General features: G+C 51.5%; 1 protein-coding gene and 1 pseudogene across 1 annotated transcript; both read left to right on the top strand.

The window, feature by feature from the left end:
• Positions 1–1,270: 1,270 nt before the first annotated feature.
• LOC125521577 lies at positions 1,271–2,823 on the top strand (annotated as a pseudogene).
• Positions 2,824–20,467: 17,644 nt separating this feature from the next.
• On the top strand, positions 20,468–21,983 carry LOC125521418 (UDP-glycosyltransferase 75C1-like). Its single transcript, XM_048686479.1, has one exon. The coding sequence runs from the start codon at positions 20,556–20,558 to the stop codon at positions 21,981–21,983; it is 1,428 nt and encodes a 475-aa protein (XP_048542436.1). The 5' UTR covers positions 20,468–20,555.
• Positions 21,984–23,395: the final 1,412 nt, after the last annotated feature.

The raw sequence follows: 23,395 nt of genomic DNA, 5'->3' as shown, positions 1-23,395 counted from the left end.
ATATTTCAGAGAAGTAATTTCATATATTTTCACAAAAATTAGTTTCGCAACTTGCAACACCACATTGAAATATATTTCAGGGAAGTAATTTCATATTTTTTCAATACATATCTCACTGAAATAACAAGTTACAAATATGAGAAATATCAGTTTCATATATTTCAGAGAAGTGATTTCATATTTTTTTCACAGAAATTAGTTTGACAACGTGCAACAACACATTGAAATATCAGTTTCACATATTTTACACAGCTCAACTACACATAGCTATTTCAATTAATATCTCACTGAAAATCATTCAATCGTTTTGAGAAATGTGTAACACTTCCAGTAGTGTTTAAGAATGAATGAAATTAGTTCTTTTAAATGAGTGAAATCATTTTTATGAAATTAGTGAACTTGATTTTGAATATTAGTGAAATATGCATTTTTAAATAAGTGAAACCAGTGTTTAAAAAAGTTTGAAATTAGTTTTTTTAACAAGTGAAATCATATTTTTTTGGAAATTAGTGAAACAGTCGAAATCATTTTTGTGAAATACCGAAATAATCTTATATTTTTCTGAAAGTGATTTCAAAGATAATTGAAATATACAAAATAAAAGTAGTTGAAATATATCCTAGATTGATCTTGTTTTGAAGGTCTTGTCGGCGCGAATTCTAATATATAAAAAGTTTAAAAAGTGAACATTTGTTTGAAAATATATCAATCATTTAAAATATGAGGATGAAAATTAATGCATGTTAGATGTATGGGAGAGAGAATGCATGCATGCACGGTTATTTTTCTCCTCCCTATCTCTCTCTCTTCTCTGTAAAAGGCTGCCACCATGTACTTTCTGTCAGGCCGTGTCACTAGTATTCACAATGTATAGAGCAAGATATAATATACGTTACCAGATCACATGAATCTTGATGAAATGCATGTGTGGTGGATGTCACATTGGTAGGTACCGGTTCCGGTAGAAAAACTCTGAGGCTGTTTGGTTTTAGGACTAGCACTGCCACACTTTACCATATAATTTTATCAAGTTTGCTTAAGGTTAGTTCATTAAAATGAAAGCCACAAGTTGGCAAGCCTAAGAGAATCTTGTCATACTTTTTGTGTGTATGCCATATGGGTCTAAATTTGGCTTGCCAAAGGTATGTGGCTTGTCAAAGGTGTGGCTTGAACCAAACATACATCTAAGTTGATCAAACTTGCCTAACCTTAACCTTAGTTGTGGCAACCTTTGGCTCTTTAGTCGCTACGCGAGTCCGCCTGAGGAAAGGGGGACAAGCATGTCTCCGCAGCCGCACTTCCTCGTGCTCACGTACCAGCTCCAGGGACACATCGCGCCGGCGCTCCGCCTCGCCCGGCGCCTGCTCGCCGCTGCGCCCGGCGCGGTCGTCACGTTCTCCACCACCGCGACCGCGCACCAACGCATGTTCCCGGCGAAGGCGGACGCGCCCGACAGCGGCGATGGCCGCCTCGAGTTCCTCCCGTTCTCGGACGGCTTCGACAACGGTACGACAGGACCGCCGACCCCGCGGCGTGCACCGACTACATGGCGTCCTTCCACGCCGCGGGCGCGCGCAGCGTCGGGGAGCTGGTGGACGCGCTCGCCGCGCGCGGCCGCCCCGTGACCCGCGTCGTGTACACGATGCTCCTCCCGTGGGCCGCGGACGTGGCGCGCGACAAAGGCCTGCCGTCCGCGCTCTACTGGATCCAGCCGGCCGCCGTGCTCGCCGTCTACTACCACTACTTCCATGGCCACGCCGCCGTCGTGGCCGACCACCGCCACGACCCGTCGTTCCTCGTGCGCTTCCCGGGCCTCCCGCCGCAGGCCGTGCGGGACCTCCCGTCCTTCCTCACCGACTCCACCGACCCGTCCGACTTCTTCCACAGCGTGTACACTACCGTGCGCGACCTGTTCGACACGCTCGACAGGGAAACCCCCAGAGCAATCGTGCTCGTCAACACGTGCCAGGAACTCGAGGAGAGCGCGCTCGCCGCCGTGGGAGCGTACAACGCGCTGCCGATCGGCCCAGTGCCCCCGTCCGGCGACGAGACCGGCCTCTTCAAGCAGGACGGCGCCAAGTACATGGAGTGGCTCGACACCAAGCCGGCCGATTCCGTGGTGTACGTCGCGTTCGGGAGCCGGGCGGGGATGGATAGGGAGCAGCTCGACGAGCTGCTCCTCGGCCTCGAGGAGAGCGGGAGGCCGTACCTCTGCGTCGTCCGGAAGGACGTCAAGGCGGAGTTCGCCGATGGCGAGGCGACGTCGGAGCCCGAGACGAACGCGCGGCTCGGGAACGGCACGGTGGTGGATTGGTGCGACCAGGTGCGGGTGCTCTCGCACGCCGCGGTGGGCTGCTTCGTGACGCATTGTGGATGGAACTCGGTGATGGAGAGCCTGGCGTGCGGCGTGCCCATGGTGTGCGTGCCCCATATGTCGGACCAGCGGATGAACGCGTGGCTCGTCGAGTGCGAGTGGCGCGTGGGAGCGCGCGCGGAGGTGCGCAGCGACGGCGTGTTGCGCGCGACCGGGGTGAGGCAGCGCGTAGAGGAGGTGATGCAGGAGGGTGAGGACGGAGCGGGGGCCGCGCGGCGCGCGGCGTCGGAGTGGAAGCGGGTGGTCGCTGAGGCTCTCGGCAAAGGTGGCTCGTCGGATCGTAATCTAAGGGCATTCATCGAGGCCGTCGATGACGGTGTGTCCGTATGACACTGGCTTGTAGTAGGAGCAGTGGTATGTTTTAACTGTTGGTTGCTGAAATAGCTCAGGTTATCAAATGAGTTTGTTTGAGCTTCCGTGAAATAATAATGTGTTTGGTTTGAGAAACAGGGGCATGAAATGTTATGGTTTCATTTCACGGGGAATGAGTTTATTCCATTTTTGTGTTGGGTTGAAGATAAAAAATGCAACGATACATGGTTTTGACATATAGTATGCCATACTCATCAATATTCATATATGGCCCGCTTATCTCCCGACATGGTAAAGCGTCTCTCCAGGACGCACCAGTGTCACACCACGCGCCGCCAGCAACACCCTATGACGTCGGGCCCCCTCGCCCCCGCTGTCGTCGGCCCTCGTCGCGGCGGTGGCGACGTTTTTTGGTACATGAGTTGGTTGCGGTTTTCAATTCCGCCTCAAAGCATGTGTCACTAATACTCCGCACGGCGGTGGCGATTATGAAAAACACCTCCAATATCATGGACAATTTGAGCGATTTCGTATTTAAAATCACTTATAATACTATTTTCCGCAGGTGGTTGCATACTAATAACTGCCTTTATTTTGTAGGTCAGGGATGTGAATTTTTCCATTTAGCTACCTGCCCTTGCTAATGATAGTCAGATGAAACCCTTCTCAGTTTCGTATTTCTTAACCAATCACACAAAGGAAATTGGAAGTAATCATTGAAATAAACATATGCATTCGTCATTAATTTGTACAAAGCTTTGCATCTCATAGCAGACATGCATATATAATAGAAAATTAAGAGCCAACATACATTTTATACACTTCATATACAACATATGGAACATATACAAAACCTAAAAGTGATTCAAGAAAAAAAAAGAGTATTGCGATAAGCAACATCCCCAACAATTTGATCCTTTATGTTGGGTTGGGTAATGATGAGGCTTCATCTTCTCTTCAAATAATTTCATGCAGTGCAACCAAGGGATTGTTTGGTTCCCAGTCACACCTTGCCACACTTTACCACACCTAACCTTAAGCAAATTTGACCAAGTTAGGTAGATGTTTGGTTCTAGCCACACCTAAGGCAAGGATTTTTTTTATGAGCAGTGAACCCCACATATTATAGACATAAAAAGTGTGGTAAGATTCCCTTAGACAAGCCAAGGTGTGGCTAACAATTTGATCAACTCAACTAAGGCAGGTGTGGCAAAAATCATGTGGCAATATATGACAAAGATAGTCACAATCCAAACAGGTCCTAAAACACAGAACGCCTGCAAAAGAAAATATTTTATTTAAATGTACTTGAGTTTCATTATACACCGGTGTGCTGGTACTACTGAAATAGCAAATAGAAATCCATTAGACGCGAAAAGGAATTTCAGCCACATGAGAAATAGCAAATCCAAAATAAATCAAAAAAGACTGGACATGCATGCGTTCGTGGGTAGTAGGCCAGCCCAACTACAGAAGAAAATAAGCCTGAGAAATTGACTGAAAAAACAACAGGAATAAGTCAACCAACTATTCCTACGGATGGCGCACGAATCACAAAGCACCACAAGGGACAATGGGCGATTTGGCTAAAACTGAGAAAATTTCAAATGCCTGGCTAATAGCAAAACCGTTATTTATAAAAAACATAGTCACTAAAAAAATTGAATTTTGATTTGAAAATTTATAGCTCTTTACCATTTACTAAGGATGATTTTTTTTTGCAATGGATTTACTAAGGATGACTTGAACTTCACATGTTGCACGTGCTAGTTTGTATGAGGGCTGGCGGCCGATCTAGGCTTGGCAACAAGCCTAACAGAGGTAGGCAACATCCTCCCGAATAAAGAGAGGACCGCTTAAACTACATACATCACATGTATCAGAGCATAGCAACAAGAGTGACGTAATGCATCCTGCTCTCCATGTTCGCGAGGTTTTGAAGACGACCTTAAAGATTGCATGTGTAGTGTGATGTGATGCCTTGAAGATCCACCAATTATGCTCAAAGATTTCATTTAAAGTGTGTTGTGTCGCCATGAAGATCAAAAAATGTATGCTCGAATATTTCATCTTAAGTATTACACTAATTTTTTCATATAAAGTATGTTGTGTGGCCTTGAAAATCCAACAATTACACTCAAAGATTTCATTTAAAGCGAACTGTGCAGTTGGAGCAGGCAGCCCGGATGCAGGCGGAGCAGGACGAGCAGGACGCATCCCGCTCGGAGCAGGTGCCCAGCCAGTGATCCGAGGCCATCCGTCATGCTCGGTGTCGGTGTCAAAATCGGCGGATCTCGGGTCGGGGGTCCCGAACTGTGCGTCTAGGCCGAATGGTAACAGGAGGCAAGGGACACGAAATTTTACCCAGGTTCGGGCCCTCTCGATGGAGGTAAAACCCTACGTCCTGCTTGATTAATATTGATGATATGGGTAGTACAAGAGTAGATCTACCACGAGATCGGAGAGGCTAAACCCTAGAAGCTAGCCTATGGTATGATTGTTGTTCTGTATGTTGTCCTACGGACTAAAACCCTCCGGTTTATATAGACACCGGAGAGGGTTAGGGTTACACAAAGTCGGTTACAATGGTAGGAGATCTACATATCCGTATCGCCAAGCTTGCCTTCCACGCCAAGGAAAGTCCCTCCCGGACACGGGACAAAGTCTTCAATCTTGTATCTTCATAGTCCAGGAGTCCGGCTGAAGGTATAGTCCGGCCATCCGGACACCCCCTAATCCAGGACTCCCTCAGTAGCCCCTGAACCAGGCTTCAATGACGACGAGTCCGGCGCGCAGATTGTCTTCGACATTGCAAGGCGGGTTCCTCCTCCAAGTACTTCATAGAAGATTTTGAACACAAAGATAGTGTCCGGCTCTGCAAAATAAGTTTCCACATATTTCCATAGAGAGAATAATATTTACACAAATCTAATCTGCTGACGTATTCCGTAGTGTGACGTCGCACCACGGCCAAGCCTTTATTTTATTGTCCTACCTCAGCGTGTCATGCGAGGCGGTTTTCTTCGCACGTCTCATCGAAGCAGAGATCGTGTCCCCTTATTCCGGGATTCTCATCAATACGGGCGTGGGTAACCCAACCGCGCCATTGATTACGGCGCTTGGAGATAAGCGAGTTTTACCAGGATGGTGGGGACACGTAGTTGCGTCCACCCATATAAGGGGATAAGGATCCACCTTTTCACCTACGCCTTCTTCCTCCTTTGCCTATCCATTTTCGCGCACTCAAGCTCCAGCGCCCAAGTCCGCACTTCCCACCTCAACCTTCTCCAGCCATGTCCGGAGCGGGAGGCAAGTGGATGGTCTCCTCCGTCACGGAGGGACACATCAAAAAACTGAGGAAGGCCGGATACTTGTCTAATGACATCGCGTACCGGCTTCCCGAAGAGGGGCAGCTCCTCCCCACCCCAAGGCCCCATGAGAGGGTAGTGTTCCTTCCCCACTTCCTCCACGGACTGGGCTTTCCTATCCACCCATTCGTCCGGGGACTCATGTTCTAATACGGCCTAGATTTCCATGATCTGGCCCCAAACTTCATCCTCAACATCTCGGCGTTTATCGTCGTGTGCGAGGCTTTCCTCTACATCCGCCCCCATTTCGGCCTATGGCTCAAGACTTTCAATGTCAAGCCGAAGGTGGTGCGCGGCAACCAGGCGGAGTGCGGAGGCGCCATGGTGGGCAAGATGCCCAACGTCTTATGGCTCGAGGGCTCCTTTGTGGAGACCCTGAAGGGGTGGCAATCAGGGTGGTTCTACATCACCGAGCCGCGCGACCCTGAGTGGGTCGCAGCCCCCGAGTTCCGGTCCGAACCCCCAACGCGGCTCACGTCCTGGAAAGAGACGGGCCTGTCGTGGGGCAGCAAAGGAGAGGTGACTGGACTGCAAACATGCCTCCAAACCCTGGTGGACAAGCAGCTCAAGCTTGTCAATGTAGTCCAGGTTATGCTCATCCGCCGGATCCTCCCGTGTCAACAACGGGCCTTCAATCTGTGGGAGTTCAACCCGGCACAGCACCGAACTTTGAGCAGGCTCTTCGACACGACGAATGAAGATGCCTGGAAGGTGCTCTTCAAGGGCGCCGAGGCTCCCGCATCCGCTACCGAGGATCGCGGATTCAGCGCGCAGCGTCATGCTAGCGTGGTAAGTTGTTTGTTCCTCTTACAGGGTATTAGTTTTTCATAGTTTGACTCTATGCGGGATCTAAGCTCCCTTACCTTTGACAGCCTTGGCAGGCGAAGTCCGGACAAATCAACTGTCCGGCTCCTTTGCCCGAAGACCCAGCCGATGCCTGCTTGGCGAAGCTGCTGGTTCCGGCACCCCATGTGGTGCCAGAGAAGAAGGCCACGAAGAAGGCCACGGGGACTCGAAAAAGTGCCCGGCGCCAGGAGGTGTCGGGTTCATCATCCGACGGCTCCAAGGCGCATTCCTCCCGCGAAAACAAGGAGGAGGAAGAAGAGACCTCTCCCCCTCCAGCGGGGGGAGAGAAGAAAAGGAAGGCCACCCTTACTGGGTAGGCCGAAGGGTCCAAGAAGGGGAAAACCCTTCCTCCGGACTACTCCACCGACGCCGACGGCGGAGAGGAGTGGCCGCTCAGGGCCAAGCCCCTGGCGAAATCGTAAGTATCCGGATACCAGAGTAATTCATAGTATTCCTTTATTGCACAGCTTTCCCTTATGTCGAATATGATTATGCAGCCCACCCAAAGACCGGCTCGACGCGTCGTCGAGCGGTTCACTGGACTCGTCGGATGTGAATTCGCTTCTGACGGCTACCTCCCCCCGCCCTACGGATGACGCCGAAGTGTTGTCCCAATAGGTTCCAAGCTAGGAGGAGGTGGTCCTGGAGGCGTCGCAAGGCGACCTCCCGGACTCCAGGAGTAAAGGGGATAAAACCCCCTAGGGCTCCAAGTCCGGCTCTAGGCCGGACACCGCTCCGGAACCTTCAAAGGTTCCAGAGTCCGGCGGGCGACCTCCTTCCAAGAGGAGCAAGCCCGCCGTGCCGGTGACCCCCGTCCAACCGGAGGCGCCGGGCAATCTGTTGGAGGTGCTCAAAGGCGCCTCCATCGACGAGGAACACCGCACCATTATGAGTGCGGTGGTCCAGAAGGTTCAGTCCGCCAAGAGCGGACTGACTGAAGCTTGTACTAGCCTTTTAACAGGCTTTGAGGTAAGTAAAGAATGTGTAAATAATATTACCGCATAGACAGTAGCCCCTGATGCTCTGTTTGGCGTTCGGGAAGAAAAGCCGAATAGAGGATCAATAAAATTCGCAGGAGTCTAACAAAAAAGAGTCAATATGCGTATGCAGGCTTCTCTGCTGGCGTCCGCCGCACTGACTGTGGAAGTGGACACGCTAAAGCAGAACCTCGAGCAGTCTGAGCAAGAGCTCGGGCGGGCCAAGAAGCAGCTCGAGGACAAGGAAGGTAAGAAATACCTTGTTTAAATATATATATAAAAAAGGTGCAATTTCAAGAAATGACATGATTATCGTGGCTATTGTAGGGGCCACATCTGAGGTGGCGACCCTTAAGCAAGCGCTGGTCGAGGCCGAGAAGAGGGCGGCCACGGAGTGCACCGAGCGGGAGAAGTATGAGGCCCAGGTTGGCGAGGTGCGGCAAGAGCTCCAGGCTCTCATGAAAAAACATGAGAGTTTGGAGCTTGACTCAAAGACGCGAGCGTCCGAGCTCGCGATGGCTATTGAAAATGCCAAGCATGCCAAGGCCGAATCCCAGAAGACCCTCCAGGAGTTGGATGCGGTGAAAAAGAGAGCGGCGGGTAAGGCATTCTTTATGCAAAGCAAGCACATAAACGTGAGTTACTTGTTACTTACCCGAATCCGGAGCTCTCCAGGAGCATTCGCAGATCTTCCCCGTAGCGTGTCCGATGCCGCCGCATTCTATCGAGCCGAGGAGGGAAGCTCGACAGAGAAGATGTTCTGGTCTCAGTATGCTGAGGTCGGACACCCCGTGCCCCTGAGCGACCAGCTGAAGCAGCTGGTCGAGCTCCACAAGGCGGCCGAACAGGCCATGAAGGGCCTCATAGTTCGGCTGTGGCCTGGGGAGGCTCTGCCTGGGAGCTATTTCGGGCTGGTGCGGCGGCTGGTGGGGACCTGTCCAAGGCTCGAAGTCATCAAGCGTTCCGTCTGCATTGAAGGTGCCCGTAGGGCCCTTGCCCGTGCTAAGGTGCACTGGAGCAAGCTGGACGCTGAGAAGCTTGTGAAGGACGGGCCACCGCCGGGGAAAGAGCATCGCAAGCCGGAGAATTATTATCAGGATGTTCTGAAGGGTGCCTTCCTTATGGCGGATGAATGTTCCAGGGATATAATTTTTGAGTAAAACTTGCTCGTTTTATCCTATGCGCTGAAAAATTGTTCATATGTGCTAAGCAATTGTAACGCCCCGAGACCGATGTGCCAGGTGTCCTCCAGTTATTCGCTGTTGTTGCGTTGTCATTGCTTGCGTGTCATGCATTGCATATCATGTCATCATGCGCATTTCATTTGCATACATGTTCGTCTCATGCATCCAAGCATTTTCCCCGTTGTCCGTTTTGCAATCCGGCGCTCCTATGTCACCCGGTGTCCCTTTCTACCTCTTTTCGTGTGCGGGTGTTAAACATTTTCGGATTGGACCGAGACTTGTCATGCGGCATTGGTTTACTACCGCTAGACCGCCTGTCAAGTTTCGTACCATTTGGACTTTGTTTGATACTCCAACGGTTAACCGAGGGACCGAAAAGGCCTCTTGTGGGTTGCAGCCCAACACCCCTCCTTTTTGGCCCAAAACCCTCTCCATCATCTAGAGAGTTCGATCACGATCGTGTGGCCGAAAACCGCACCTCATTTGGACTCTCCTAGCTCCTCCTATGCCTATAAATATAACCCCCTCCGAAATTCTCGGTTCCCCTCTCCCGAAACCCTAAAAATCGCCTCCTCCGCGCGACCGGACACATCCGTCGGCCGTCGGACACGTACACCGCTCCGCCCGGACCAATCGCCGTTCGCCACGTGTCCCAGCCGGCGCCCCACATCGCCACGAATCCCGCCGGCCCGCGGAGCCCGTCCCGGGCCCCCGAGGCCCGTCTCCCAAGCGCCGCTCGCCCCGCCGCCAGGGCGCCCGCGCCGCCTTCCTTCGCTCGACGCTGCCGCGCGCCGTCACGGGGCCGCCTCGCCGGCCGCCGCGGCTCCTCAACGTCGGCGACCCGGCCGCGCCTCGCCTCCCCGCCGCCCTCCGCCGTCCTCCTCGTCGTCTCCGGCAAGACCTCCTCCGGCCGACGTGCCTCCTTCAAGTACGACGACGAACTCCGGCGAGCTTCCCCGGCGAACCTCGGTTTCCGCGCCTCAGATCTGAGATCTGGTTTTTAGGGTTGACTTTATCCCCAAAACCCTAATTATTTTGCTATGTTCATCGTGTCGTAACTTTGCATCTGTAGCTCTGTTTTGAGCGTGTAGCATATCAAAATGTTCGTCTCAGAAAGTGCATCATTTCATCTCATTGCATCATTTTCATTTGAGCTCATCTTGATGCCCTAAAAGCTGTTGGAAGAGAGCTATTTGAGTTAATTGTCAGATCTGCTGCATCATTTAGCTATTTGTCATTTTTGCCATGATTATTGTGTGCATGATATGCTCATGAGCTCTACTTGTGTTTTGTTATATGCCATGCCATCTTTCCAGAGGTGTTATCCATGTATTTTTGTGATGTGTGTGGTGACTAGCACAAGCTTGCAAAGTAGTGCATTCGTTAATGCTGATTTCAGGGACTTAGAATTTCTCTAAGTCCTTGATCTGTTTTTATCAATATGCCATATGTTCATGTTGTTTCCTAGTGATCCGTACCTCTTTTGAGGATGATCAGTAAGGATGATTTGTTAATATTGTGTTGCTCTATCCATTCATGTCTTTGTTTGCAATTATGGAGCACCCTAACTTGAGTCAATCGAGCTCTACTTTTGCTATTTCGTGAATCTGGGCAGATTGTCTACTTGTTAGCAATTTTGCCGAGGATGTTGTTGTTGATCCGTGCATGCTATGTTGTTGTTCTTGCCATTTCTAGCTTATATAATATGTATTTTTGATGGGTGTATGCTTAGATTGTCATGCCTTGCTCTGTAGTGAGTGCATCAAGCTCGTAAACATGCCTACTTTATATCTGATTTGCATGCTCCAGTTTTTCACTAAGTCTGTGATCTGTTTATGTTTTTGCCATGTTCACATGCTTGCAATTGTATTTTCTGATCCCTTTTATCTCAAGGTCACTAAGGGACTTTTGTTAAGCTCTTTGAGTAGCTCCATGCCATGCCTTGCTTTGCCATGTTAAGTTCCTGTAGCATATAGTTTTCATGCTCCAAAGTGTACTACCTGATCTGAAATTCCAGGCTTGTGTTAATTTCACTAAGTCTGAGATCTGTTTACCGTTTGCATTTTTGCCATGCTTGTTTGAACCTGTTAATGGATGATTTGGCCGTAGCTCAGTGTTCCTCTTTTGTCTAGCATTATGAGTGGATCCCTGCCATGTATTTTGTTGTCATGTTTGAGTGCTGTATCATAATTATCTTGATGCATTTAGATGGCTACTTGTTGTTTATTGCAGACCGGTGCCATATTTGTTTTGCTTGCCATTTCCAAACCGTGCATCCGATTCCGGCGATCTTTATATCGTTTTCAACCGAAATCACCTCACCTTTCCAGTGGTACTCTTGGATTTCCTAGTTGAGGCCGGGTTCAATTATTCCTTGTCAAATCATGCATATGCATCGCATACCGCATCTTGCATACCATACCATGTTCATGTGTTGGTTGTTTACTATGTTGTGTGCTTCTTTCTGGTGTTGCTTCTTCGGGTTGGTTTCGTTAATGTCGCGTTTGTGAGGACCCGTTCGTCTACGTCCGTTTGTCTTCTTCATGGACTCATTCTTCTTCCTTGCGGGATTTCAGGCAAGATGATCATTCCCTCGAAATCACTTCTATATTTGCTTGCTAGATGCTCGCTCTTTTGCTATGCCTATGCCGCGATACCTACCACTTGCTTATCATGCCTCCTATATTATTGAACCAAGCCTCTAACCCACCTTGTCCTAGCAAACCGTTGTTTGGCTATGTTACCGCTTTGCTCAGCCCCTCTTATAGCGTTGTTAGTTGCAGGTGAAGATTGAAGTTTGTTCCTTGTTGGAATATGGAGATGTTGTTCCTTGTTGGAACATGTTTACTTGTTGGGATATCACAATATCTTTTATTTAATTAATGCATCTATATACTTGGTAAAGGGTGGAAGGCTCGGCCTTATGCCTGGTGTTTTGTTCCACTCTTACCGCCCTAGTTTCCGTCATATCAGTGTTATGTTCCCGGATTTTGCGTTCCTTACGCGGTTGGATAATAATGGGAACCCCTTGACAGTTCGCCTTGAATAAAACTCCTCCAGCAAGGCCCAACATTGGTTTTACCATTCGCCACCTAGCCTTTTCTTTCCCTTGGGTTCTACAGACTCAAGGGTCATCTTTATTTTAACCCCCCCGGGCCAGTGCTCCTCTGAGTGTTGGTCCAACTGAGCGATGTCCGGAGCTACCAGGGGCGACTCTGGGCTGGCCCACCCGACGTCTGGCTCATCCGGTGTGCCCTGAGAATGAGATATGTGCAGCTCCTATCGGGATTTGTCGGCACATCTGGGTGGCTTTGCTGGTCTTGTTTTACCATTGTCGAAATGTCTTATAACCGGGATTCCGAGTCTGATCAGGTCTTCCCGCTAGAAGGTATATCCTTCGTTGACCGTGAGAGCTTGTCATGGGCTAAGTTGGGACACCCCTGCAGGGATTTGAACTTTTGAAAGCCGTGCCCGCGGTTATGGGTAGATGGGAATTTGTTAACGTCCGGTTGTAGAAAACCTGAAGTTGATCTTAATTAAAATACATCAACCGCGTGTGTAACTGTGATGGTCTCTTCTCGGCGGAGTCTGGGAAGTGAACACGGTGTTGGAGTAATGCTTGACGTAGGTTGTTCTAGAATCACTTCTTGATCATAGTTGTTCGATCGTGCTTTTGCCTTCTCTTCTCGCTCTCATTTGCGTATGTTAGCCACCATATAAGCTAGTCGCTTGCTGCAGCTCCACCTCATACCTTTACCTTACCCATAAGCTTAAATAGTCTTGATCGCGAGGGTGCGAGATTGCTGAGTCCCCGTGACTCACAGATACTTCCAAAACCAGTTTGCAGGTGCCGATGTTATCGAGCAGGTGACGCAACCAAGCTCAAGGAGGAGCTCGATGAAGATCTTGTCCTTTGTGTTGTTTCGTTCTAGTTGATCAGTAGTGGAGCCCAGTTGGGGTTGATCGGGGACCGTGTCGCATTTGGGGTTCTTCTTTTATTTTGGCTCCGTAGTCGGGCCCTGATTGTATTTGGATGATGTAATGCTTTATTCATGTATTTGTGTGAAGTGGCGATTGTAAGCCAACTATGTATCTCTTCCCCTATTGTATTACATGGGTTGTTTGCGAAGATTACCTCACTTGCGGCATTGCTTTCAATGCGGTTATGCCTCTAAGTCATGCTTCGACACGTGGGAGATATAGCCGCATCGAGGGCATTACAGCAATGCTGTTGGAATTTAAAATATTACCTTCTGTGCGGCTGTTTATCAATTCTGAGAGATGGCGAGTCGTCGGCTTCTGCCCCCATGCCGCTAGTGCTGGGGTGTTCGGGGATAAACCTGAGCGCTCTGTTTCCCATGTTTGGGTCCTTCGAGGGAGGCGCTCAGCACAACGAACAAGGCAATCGGACTATAATGCGTGAACACTCTCATTTAGCCATAGAATTCTATAATTTTAAATTTCGGCGAAGCCCCTGGTATTCGGAAGACCGAGTTCGGGGCGCTATCCACGCCTTGGCCGGAAAGAGCCGACTCCTCGCTCGAAGCGGCATAAGTCTTTAGAGACTCAAAAAACCTCTTGAACAGCGACCAGCTCTCGCTTCATCATGACAGTCAGTTTTAGCTTTCTCTACTGAGGTGCTCCACCCAGCTCAAGTGGGGCACAATCGCAGTAGTTCTCGTAGTGCTACCTTAGCCGATATAGCGGAACGTAAGGCACCAAAACATAGGAGCCGGGCAAACCCAACTATTGACCCAAGACATGATTCGGAGCCGATGCATATAATGCTATAAGTTCGGGGTGCCGCACTTGTTAAAGTGTTCGGACTTCTCACACCATATTGAGGGGTACTTAAAGCCCCTGGCGTATTTTGCCATACCAAAGTGTACGGGTGCAACATGTCGTTAAGGAACATATATTTGTAAAAAAGGGTAATGCAAAAATAGACAAAAGCTATGCATTGTTTATTAAAAAGGGTTGCGATCAAAGCAGAACGATACAAATAATGCGGTAAGCAAAAGGTTGGACTATTTAACATGTCTGTTCAGGGGGCAGGCTGCGGAATGGTATGTGAAACGGGTATACTGCTCATGATAGAGACCACCTGGGAGTTCCGTAATGCGGCATGGCTTGTCTGCTTCCCTGGTTCTTGCATCATTTATGCGGCAATTGAACTGCCGAACAGGCCTTCCGAAGAATGGAGTCCTGAAAGTAAGAGAAAATTAAAAAATCGGCAGCCCCTGGTGCGGTTTAAGCCGTGTTTCGGGCGTGCCATGATGGTGCCCCTCCCCCTTTACCCATGGTATTTCTAGAGTGTATTTATGTACGCGAAGCACTGGTGTCGCATTTTTGCGAGGGCTGGGGTTGGGGCCGCATTGCTACGCCTGCTCGGAACGTGCCAGGCGGTCTTGTTGTAGGTTACTCCGGGCGCGCTTGACGGTGTTCGGACGTTTAATGGCTGGACTAGAGAACTGCCTGGAGAGGCCGCCTTGTACTTCCGCTGCGAGGACCGTCGTGTGCTCCTCCGTTCGGAGGGAGCGTTCAATGTTTCCATTGACCGTAATTACTCCTCGAGGGCCTGGCATCTTGAGCTTAAGGTATGCGTAATGCGGTACCGCATTGAACTTGGCGAATGCGGTTCGCCCGAGCAGTGCGTGATAGCCACTGCGGAATAGGACTATGTCGAAGATTAACTCCTCGCTTCGGAAATTATCCAGAGATCCGAAGACCACTTCAAGTGTGACTGAACCTGTACAATTGGCCTATACACCTGGTATTACGCCTTTAAAGGTTGTTTTGGTGGGCTTAATCCTCGAGGGATCTATGCCCATTTTCCGCACTGTATCCTGGTAAAGCAGGTTCAGACTGCTGCCGCCGTCCATAAGGACTCTAGTGAGATGAAATCCGTCAATAATTGGGTCTAGAACCAATGCGGCGAATTCGCCATGACGGGTGCTAGTGGGATGGTCCCTTCGATCAAAGGAGATCGGGCAGGAGGACCATGGGTTGAACTTTGGGGCGACTGGCTCTACCGCGTATACGTCCCTTAACGCGCGCTTTCGCTCCCTCTTGGGGATGTGGGTTGCGTATATCATGTTCACCGTCCGCACTTGTGAGGGGAAAACTCTTCTGTCCACTGTTGTTCGGCGGCCGGGGCTCTTCGTCGTCATCGCTATGGAGCCCCTTGTCTTTATTTTCGGCATCTAACTTGCCTGCCTGCTTGAACACCCAACAATCCCTGTTGGTGTGATTGGCAGGCTTTTCAGGGGTGCCATGTATTTGGTACAAGCGGTCGAGTATTCGGTCCAAACTGGACGAGCCCTTAGGATTTCTTTTGAATGGTTTTTTCCGCTGACCGGATTTATAGCCTCTGAATCCGGCATTAACTGCCGTATCCTCAGCATTGTCGCCGTTAATGTGGCGCCTCTGCTTGTTGCGACGCGACCTGCCACTACTGTCCCTGGTATCCGGATTACCAGAGTTCTTGGTCATATTATTGTTGCGAGCAAGCCAGCTGTCTTCTCCCGCGCAAAAGCGGGTCATGAGTGTCATGAGTGCTGCCATCGATTTTGGCTTTTCCTGTCCAAGGTGCCGGGCCAGCCATTCGTCACAGATATTGTGCTTGAAGGCTGCTAGGGCCTGTGCGTCCGGATAGTCGACTATTTGATTTTTCTTTGTTAGGAATCGTGTCCAGAATTGCCTGGCCGATTCCTCTGGCTGCTGAATTACGTGGCTTAGGTCATCGGCGTCTGGTGGTCGCACATAAGTGCCCTGGAAATTGTCGAGGAATGCGGCTTCCAGGTCCTCCCAATAACTGATTGATCCTGTTGGCAAGCTGTTAAGCCAATGCTGAGCCGGTCCCTTAAGTTTGAGTGGGAGGTATTTGATGGCGTGGAAATCATCGTCGCGGGCCATGTGGATATGAAGGAGGTAATCCTCGATCCATACCGCATGATCTGTTGTGCCATCATATGATTCGATGTTTACGGGTTTGAAACCCTCGGGGATTTGATGGTCCATTACTTCGTCTGTGAAGCATAGTGGGTGTGCGGCGCCTCTGTACTGGGCTATATCACGACGTAGCTCAAATGAGCTTTGTCTACTATGTTCGGCCCTGCCGGATTTGTGTCCGGCGTGACGGTTGTCGTCTCGAGTCGTGGGGCACCCACGCGATCCGTAGATCGATCTTGTTTGCCTTGCCTTGTCCTCCAACATATCTCGCAGGTCTGGCGCATTTTCCCGTGCCTTGGTACGGGGTGCGGCTTGAGTGGAGGGCCGAGAGGCCTCTCTGTCGCGGCCACAAGGTGGCCGGTCGGCCGTATCAGGTGCTGGTGATGTAGGTTTAAGTGCTTCCTCCTCTAATCGGGGTAGCAACCTGCACTTTGGGTAGCTCTTGGAGGGGCGTTCGAGTTTATGCTCTTCGGCCACAAGGACTTCAGTCCATCCGTCGACTAGCAAATCTTGATCAGCTCTAAGCTGTTGCTATTTTTTCTTGAGGTTTCTTGCCGTGGCCATAAGCCTGCATTGAAAATGCTCTTGTTCGACGGGATCCTCTGGCACGGCGAATTCGTCGTCGTCGAGGCTTGCCTCGTCTTCGGAGGGAGGTATACAATTATCGTCCTCGACCTCTCTGTCTGCCGCTCTCTCATGAGGGCTGACTCCTCCATCCTCCTGTGCTGAATCTTGCTGGAGGGGGTTTTCTTCGGCACTCTCTGGAGTATTATTATCTCCCGTGCTGGAATCGCCGTATTTGCTTTGGCGGGATTTTGAGCGGCGCCGCTGACGCCGGTGCTTAGATTGTTTCTTGGAGGGGTCATCCTCCGCTGTTCCATCGCCATCTCCTTCTTTTGGGGTGTCCACCATGTATATGTCATATGACGAGGTGGCTTTCCAGGGCCCAATAGGCGCTGGTTCTTCGTCGTCTCCTGCATCGCCATCCATACCGTCGATGTCTTCGGAGTCGAAGTCGAGCATGTCGGTCAAATCGTCGACAGTGGCTACAAAGTGGGTGGTGGGTGGGCTTTGAATTTCTTCATCATCCGTACCCCAACCTTGCTGACCGTAGTCCGACCAGGGCTCTCCTGATAAAGAGAGAGACTGCAGTGTCTTCAGAATATCGCCGAAAGGCGAGTGCTGAAAGATGTCCGCGACAGTAAACTCCATGATCGGCGCCCAATCGAATTCGATCGGCAGGGGCGCGGAGGGTTCGGAGTCCGGAGAGGAGTCCAGCTCCTTGGAGTCACGAGTCTCGCGGAGTGCGGGGCTGGTGTTCGGCTCGATCGCCGTTGGGATCGCAGCCCCCGAGGCGGTGTCCAACCACCCATCCTCGATCGGCGCAGTTGGCTCCGAATTAAGGGTCGAAGCCGATGCGGGTGCGGCCTCCAGGACACTGTTCGGCGGCAGAGCTAGATCATGCTCGTCGTGACAGTGCGGCGCGCTCGGCAGTGGCTCGAATCCGTCGAGGATCAAGTCCCCGCGGATGTCAGCCGTGTAGTTTAAACTTCCAAATCTGACCTGACGGCCAGGGGCATAACTTTCGATCTGCTCCAGATGGCCAAGTGAATTGGCCCGCAGTGCGAAGCCGCCGAAGACGAAGATCTGTCAGAGAAGGAAGGTCTCACCCTGGACTGCATCGTTATTGATGATCGTAGGAGCCATCAAGCCTTACGGCGACGACACAGAGGAACTCTCAATGAAAGCACCAATGTCGGTGTCAAAAACCGGCGGATCTCGGGTAGGGGGTCCCGAACTGTGCGTCTAGGCCGGATGGTAACAGGAGGCAAGGGACACGAAGTTTTACCCAGGTTCGGACCCTCTCGATGGAGGTAAAACCCTACGTCCTGCTTGATTAATATTGATGATATGGGTAGTACAAGAGTAGATCTACCACGAGATCGGAAAGGCTAAACCCTAGAAGCTAGCCTATGGTATGATTGTTGTTCTGTATGTTGTCCTACGGACTAAAACCTCCGGTTTATATAGACACCGGAGAGGGTTAGTGTTACACAAAGTCGGTTACAATGGTAGGAGATCTACATATCCGTATCGCCAAGCTTGCCTTCCACACCAAGGAAAGTCCCTTCCGGACACAGGACGAAGTCTTCAATCTTGTATCTTCATAGTCCAGGAGTCCGGCTAAAGGTATAGTCCGGCCATCCGGACACCCCCTAATTCAGGACTCCCTCACTCGGGCATTGATTTCATTTTGCCATGTCCAGTTTGCTGAACTATGATTTGTTTTGCTTTGTTTCAAACTTTGGCATTCTGTCAGTTTGTACGTGCATGGATTGCATGGATTTAAGGATCGAAATTTGCGGTATGTGGATGTGCGACACAACATTTATGAGGTGTCCAGTTAGTACCCGCGAACGCGACGTTTGAGGGGGCCAGATTTGCTAAGTTGGACCCTAGATGCTCAATAGGGTTGAATGGTTCAGTTTAAGTTTTTAATAAAGGTAATATCATTGAAAGTCATAGAATTTGTGTTCGATGTTCAGTTTGGTGCTAAAACTTTAAAAATACGGATTTGTGGTCATTCAACTTGCGTTCTTGTGCAAATACGGTCACTTTGGTCATACTCAGACGTATCACGCGCTTACGTGGCACCCCAGCGTGGCTACGGCCCATTGTTAGTGACCGAAACAGGTCGCCGCATTTTTTCTTTGCAGAAGCACCCTTGCTCTGTATTTAATTAATTTAATTGAGCATAATCCCCTCTGTGTGTCCCACTTGTCAGAATGAGGTGGTGTGAAAAATGAAAATAAAAAGTACACACACAGGAATTTTAACTCCATACACGTCGGGTACATCCATGCACAAGCAAACCATTACACCAACTACATATTCCTTACTGTAAAGAGGTAAACCTGATTTTATATTAGACGCAGTTCTTCCTAGATTCTGTTTTTCCCAGGTTCGGCTAGTAAAAACTGGATACCGGAAAATCTCACCTTTTTTCACCAAAAAGCAATTAAGAAAACTGTTTCAAAATGTATAATGTTTAATCCATACCGTACAAAACTTTGTCATGAGCGAGAATTTTTTGTTCCATTTTTTTCGAGAGGGTTGGAAAAAATCCGGGTTTCAAAATATCTTGGCAATTCCAGTTTTTATCTACCAAAATTTTGAAATGAATTTTGAATTCAATTCTTTTTATCGTCTAAATATATTTAATTTAGCAAAAAGAAAGTGACGCCTGTTACAGTGGTCAGCTTAACTCCTCTCTTATATAGAAGTTTGCATGTTCAATTCATTGTTATAGTTTGAGACCATTTTTATAAATGAGCATGAATAAAGAAAAAAATATTTCACAATACAAGGAATAGAATCGCGGCCCCTGCCACTAAGTTAACTTTGCATTATGATATTGTATGCACACAAAAGTTATTATATTTGACATTGTTTTTGTTGTTTAAATTCAAAATTTCGGGCGACAACATTTTTTCGGGGGACCGCCAAATTTTCTGGGGACTGATCAGTTGTCGAAAATTCGGTCTGAGAGAAAAAGAACCTGAATACGAGTAGTGGTCGTGGACAATATATAAAATCGGGCTTCTCTCTTTACAGGCATTGGTTGGTACTTAGTGTAGCGTTTAGCTGCAGTGTGTCCACGCTTGAGGTTGAGAGATTGAATCTGCTGGGCCACCCTTTTTTGTCACTCAATTCGCGTTGGGGTTTCTGTTTGTGATTAAACGAATTTTAGTTGATCATGTTGAACGTCAATTGGCACTGATGGAATGATGTATGGCGGACTATTTTATTGACAGGTCCCGTGTTTGAACTCCATGTGTGCCATCTTTTTTCATTATATTTAATAGCTTTGTGCGCATTAAATAAATTATGAGGGAGTTCTCTGTAAAAAAATCCAGCGTGCTATGGTCACCTAGTGCCTTGTGCATTCCCAACCACTGACAAGTGGGCCTTCACCGGGCTGGCACGCCATGTTGACAGGCCATGTGGCTGGATACGAGAGGAAGCACCGTATATGTACGCGGGGACAAGTTATGTGACCATAAATCCGTATTTTTAAAGTTTTAGCACCAAACTGAACATTGAGTGCAAGTTTTATGACTCCTGATGATATTACCTCTTTTTAATAACAGTGATAAAAAATGAGTGAATATGAGCAGCAGTACGGGGACGGCAGGAGAGCAGCGCCACCGGTGTCCAACCAAACCGGCCGTGCCTGATCGTTCACTTCGCCAACTGACACGATTGGACTGTTATGTCGTCTGCAAAGAAAATTGGACTCTTGTGAACCAACAATGGATGGAGGCGGACGCACATGAGAAGGGTATCGGGCGTAGAACCTAGACACGTCACACCTGACACAACCTAGCTCTGCACGGCTGTTCCGTCAAACACGTGACGCGCACGCGCGGAACCATAATAAAAACCCACGCCCCTACACGCCACCACACAAACCGCCTTTGGCCGTCGCCGCAGATCGAGTACGCCAATCTACCCGTGGCCGGAGTCAGAGCGAGGGACAAGCATGTCTCCGCAGCCGCACTTCCTCGTGCTCACGTTCCCGCTCCAGGGCCACATCGCGCCGGCGCTCCGCCTCGCCCGGCGCCTGCTCGCCACCGCGCCCGACGCGCTCGCCACGTTCTCCACCACCGAAGCAGCGCACCGCCGCATGTTCCCGGCGGACGCGGACGCGGCCGACGGCGGCGGTGATGGCGGCCGCCTCGAGCTCCTCCCGTTCTCGGACGGCACCGGGACCGGGTACGTCCGGAGCAGCACCGACCCCGCGGCCTTCACCGACTACATGGCGTCCTTCCAGGCCGCGGGCGCGCGCAGCGTCGGGGAGCTGGTGGACGCGCTCGCCGCGCGCGGCCGCCCCGTGACCCGCGTCGTGTACACGATGCTCCTCCCGTGGGCCGCGGACGTGGCGCGCGACAAAGGCCTGCCGTCCGCGCTCTACTGGATCCAGCCGGCCGCCGTGCTCGCCGTCTACTACCACTACTTCCATGGCCACGCCGCCGTCGTGGCCGACCACCGCCACGACCCGTCGTTCCTCGTGCGCTTCCCGGGCCTCCCGCCGCAGGCCGTGCGGGACCTCCCGTCCTTCCTCACCGACTCCACCGACCCGTCCGACTTCTTCCACAGCGTGTACACTACCGTCCGCGACCTGTTCGACACGCTCGACAGGGAGACCCCCAGAGCCACCGTGCTGGTCAACACGTGCCAGGAACTCGAGGAGGGCGCGCTCGCCGCGGTGGCAGCGTACGACGCGCTGCCGATCGGCCCGGTGCTCCCGTCCGGCGACGAGGCCGGCCTCTTCAAGCAGGACGGCGCCAAGTACATGGAGTGGCTCGACGACAAACCGGCCGACTCCGTGGTGTACGTCGCGTTCGGCAGCCTGGCGAGGATGGAGAGGGAGCAGCTCGACGAGCTGCTCCTCGGACTCGAGGACACCGGGAGGCCGTACCTGTGCGTCGTCCGGAAGGACATCAAGGCGGAGCTCGCGGATGGCGAGGCGACGGAGACGGAGATGGACGCGCCGCTCAAGAACGGCATGGTGGTGGAGTGGTGCGACCAGGTGCGCGTGCTGTCGCACGCGGCGGTGGGCTGCTTCGTGACGCACTGCGGGTGGAACTCCGTGATGGAGAGCGTGGCGTGCGGCGTGCCGATGGTGTGCGTGCCGAAGATGTCGGACCAGCGGATGAACGCGTGGCTCGTCGAGTGCGAGTGGCGCGTGGGAGCGCGCGCGGAGGTGGGCGGCGACGGCGTGCTGCGCGCGGCCGAGGTGAGGCGGCGTGTGGAGGAGGTGATGCGGGAGGGCGAGGCCGCGGGGGGCGCACGGCGCGCGGCGTCAGAGTGGAAGCGGGCGGTCGTGGAGGCTCTGGGGGAAGGTGGTTCGTCGGATCGTAATCTAAGGGCATTCCTCGAGGGCAACACTAGTGGTGTCTCCTTGTGACACCAGCTTGTAGGAGGAGAAATGCGAGGCTGGGCACGCGACAGCACCAAGACTATGGAAGGCGGAGCAAGCTTCAAGATTCTTAACCCACGTTGCATTTCTGGGTTGTCTGATGTATTGTTAGCTGAACAATGTAGAATAGACCATAGATCGCCGGAAATTCGCAGGGGCACGCATTTGTATGGCCGTGTCAGCCGCTTGATTGCCTCACGATTCGTAAAGTCTTTGAATTTTGAACATGGGCACAACAAGTTTTAAGTTATAGTTTCTGAAGCTAATGATTTTGTCGATCGATCTCCCCAACGAAATATCGAGCGGAACCAACAGCCCGCGAACGCAGGGTAGGAGAACATGTCGTTTCGGGATCACCGGTACAACAAATCGCCAACCTCGCTAGGTTCCTCCTGCTCACCTCCTGCCGCCGCCGGCAGTCCTGCGCCCCCGTGCCCCCGCCGGTCGCCCGGGCCCGGCCCGCTCCTCCCATTCCCTTCCCGGATCCGTCGTTGCGCCGCCTCCCGGGGCGGCGCGCCTCCCTCTTCTTTCTCGACGGCCCAACTCTCCCTTTCCTCCATTGCCGCCGTTGGCAGTCGACCCCAGCGCTGTTCCGGGTGGTGTCGGCGGCGGCGGTGTTCCTCGGTTTGGCTGCGGTCCGACGACCCGGCGGCGGGCGAGGTGGCGGCGCGACTCCTTGGCAGTGGGGCAGCTTGGTGGCGCGGGGTGGTCGGCGGCGCGCCCCCGGCTTGGATCCAGGCCCTGTGGGCCCATCTGGGTCCTAGCGGATCGGCCCCCGGCACGGCTTCGTTATCTTCTGCGCGGTGGGGAGGAGGAGCAGCTCTGATTGGGAGTGGCGACGCCGACGGCGTGCCTGTTGCAGCGCGAAGGCGGGAGCTGTACGGGCCAATGAGGGCTCGGCCGGGCATGTGGGCTCACGGGTCTGGCATGCTCATGTTATTGCGCCCGGTCAGCTACCGTCATTGACGGTGGAGGTTGAGCCCTCCCGCATGCTGACGGTGTTGTTGCCTCTAATCCCGGCTCCTCGTCTTCGGTGTGCATACCACACTTCGTGGTGCCGTGGTGAGACGGCGTGGAAGCTTCAAGACCATGTTGGCATAGGGTGGTGGTCGGTTTGGTGGCGGGCTCCGGAGCGCCCGATGTGAAGGTTGGGATCGGGAGAAATCCAGGTCGGCTTGACCGACACCGACGTGGTGGCGTCTGAGGGTGCCGTCGGACCTTCCTGGAGGGCGTCGTGGGCTACCTTTCCTCTCTCCTTGTCGCATACCAGGGGAAACCCTTGGCAGCAGCGTCGACATCGTCGCGTCCCTTCTTGCAGGTGTTGTTTGGTACCGACGCTTCGGAATTTAGGAGGTCGGTGGGAGATTTTCGGTGGGCGCACTGGTTGCGAGGCTTCTTTA

This window comes from Triticum urartu, chromosome 7, assembly GCF_003073215.2.
Source record: "Triticum urartu cultivar G1812 chromosome 7, Tu2.1, whole genome shotgun sequence".
Taxonomy (NCBI): Eukaryota; Viridiplantae; Streptophyta; class Magnoliopsida; order Poales; family Poaceae; genus Triticum; species Triticum urartu.
The sequence above is the reverse complement of the archived record's forward strand: the minus strand, read 5'-3'. Positions and strand labels throughout refer to the sequence as shown.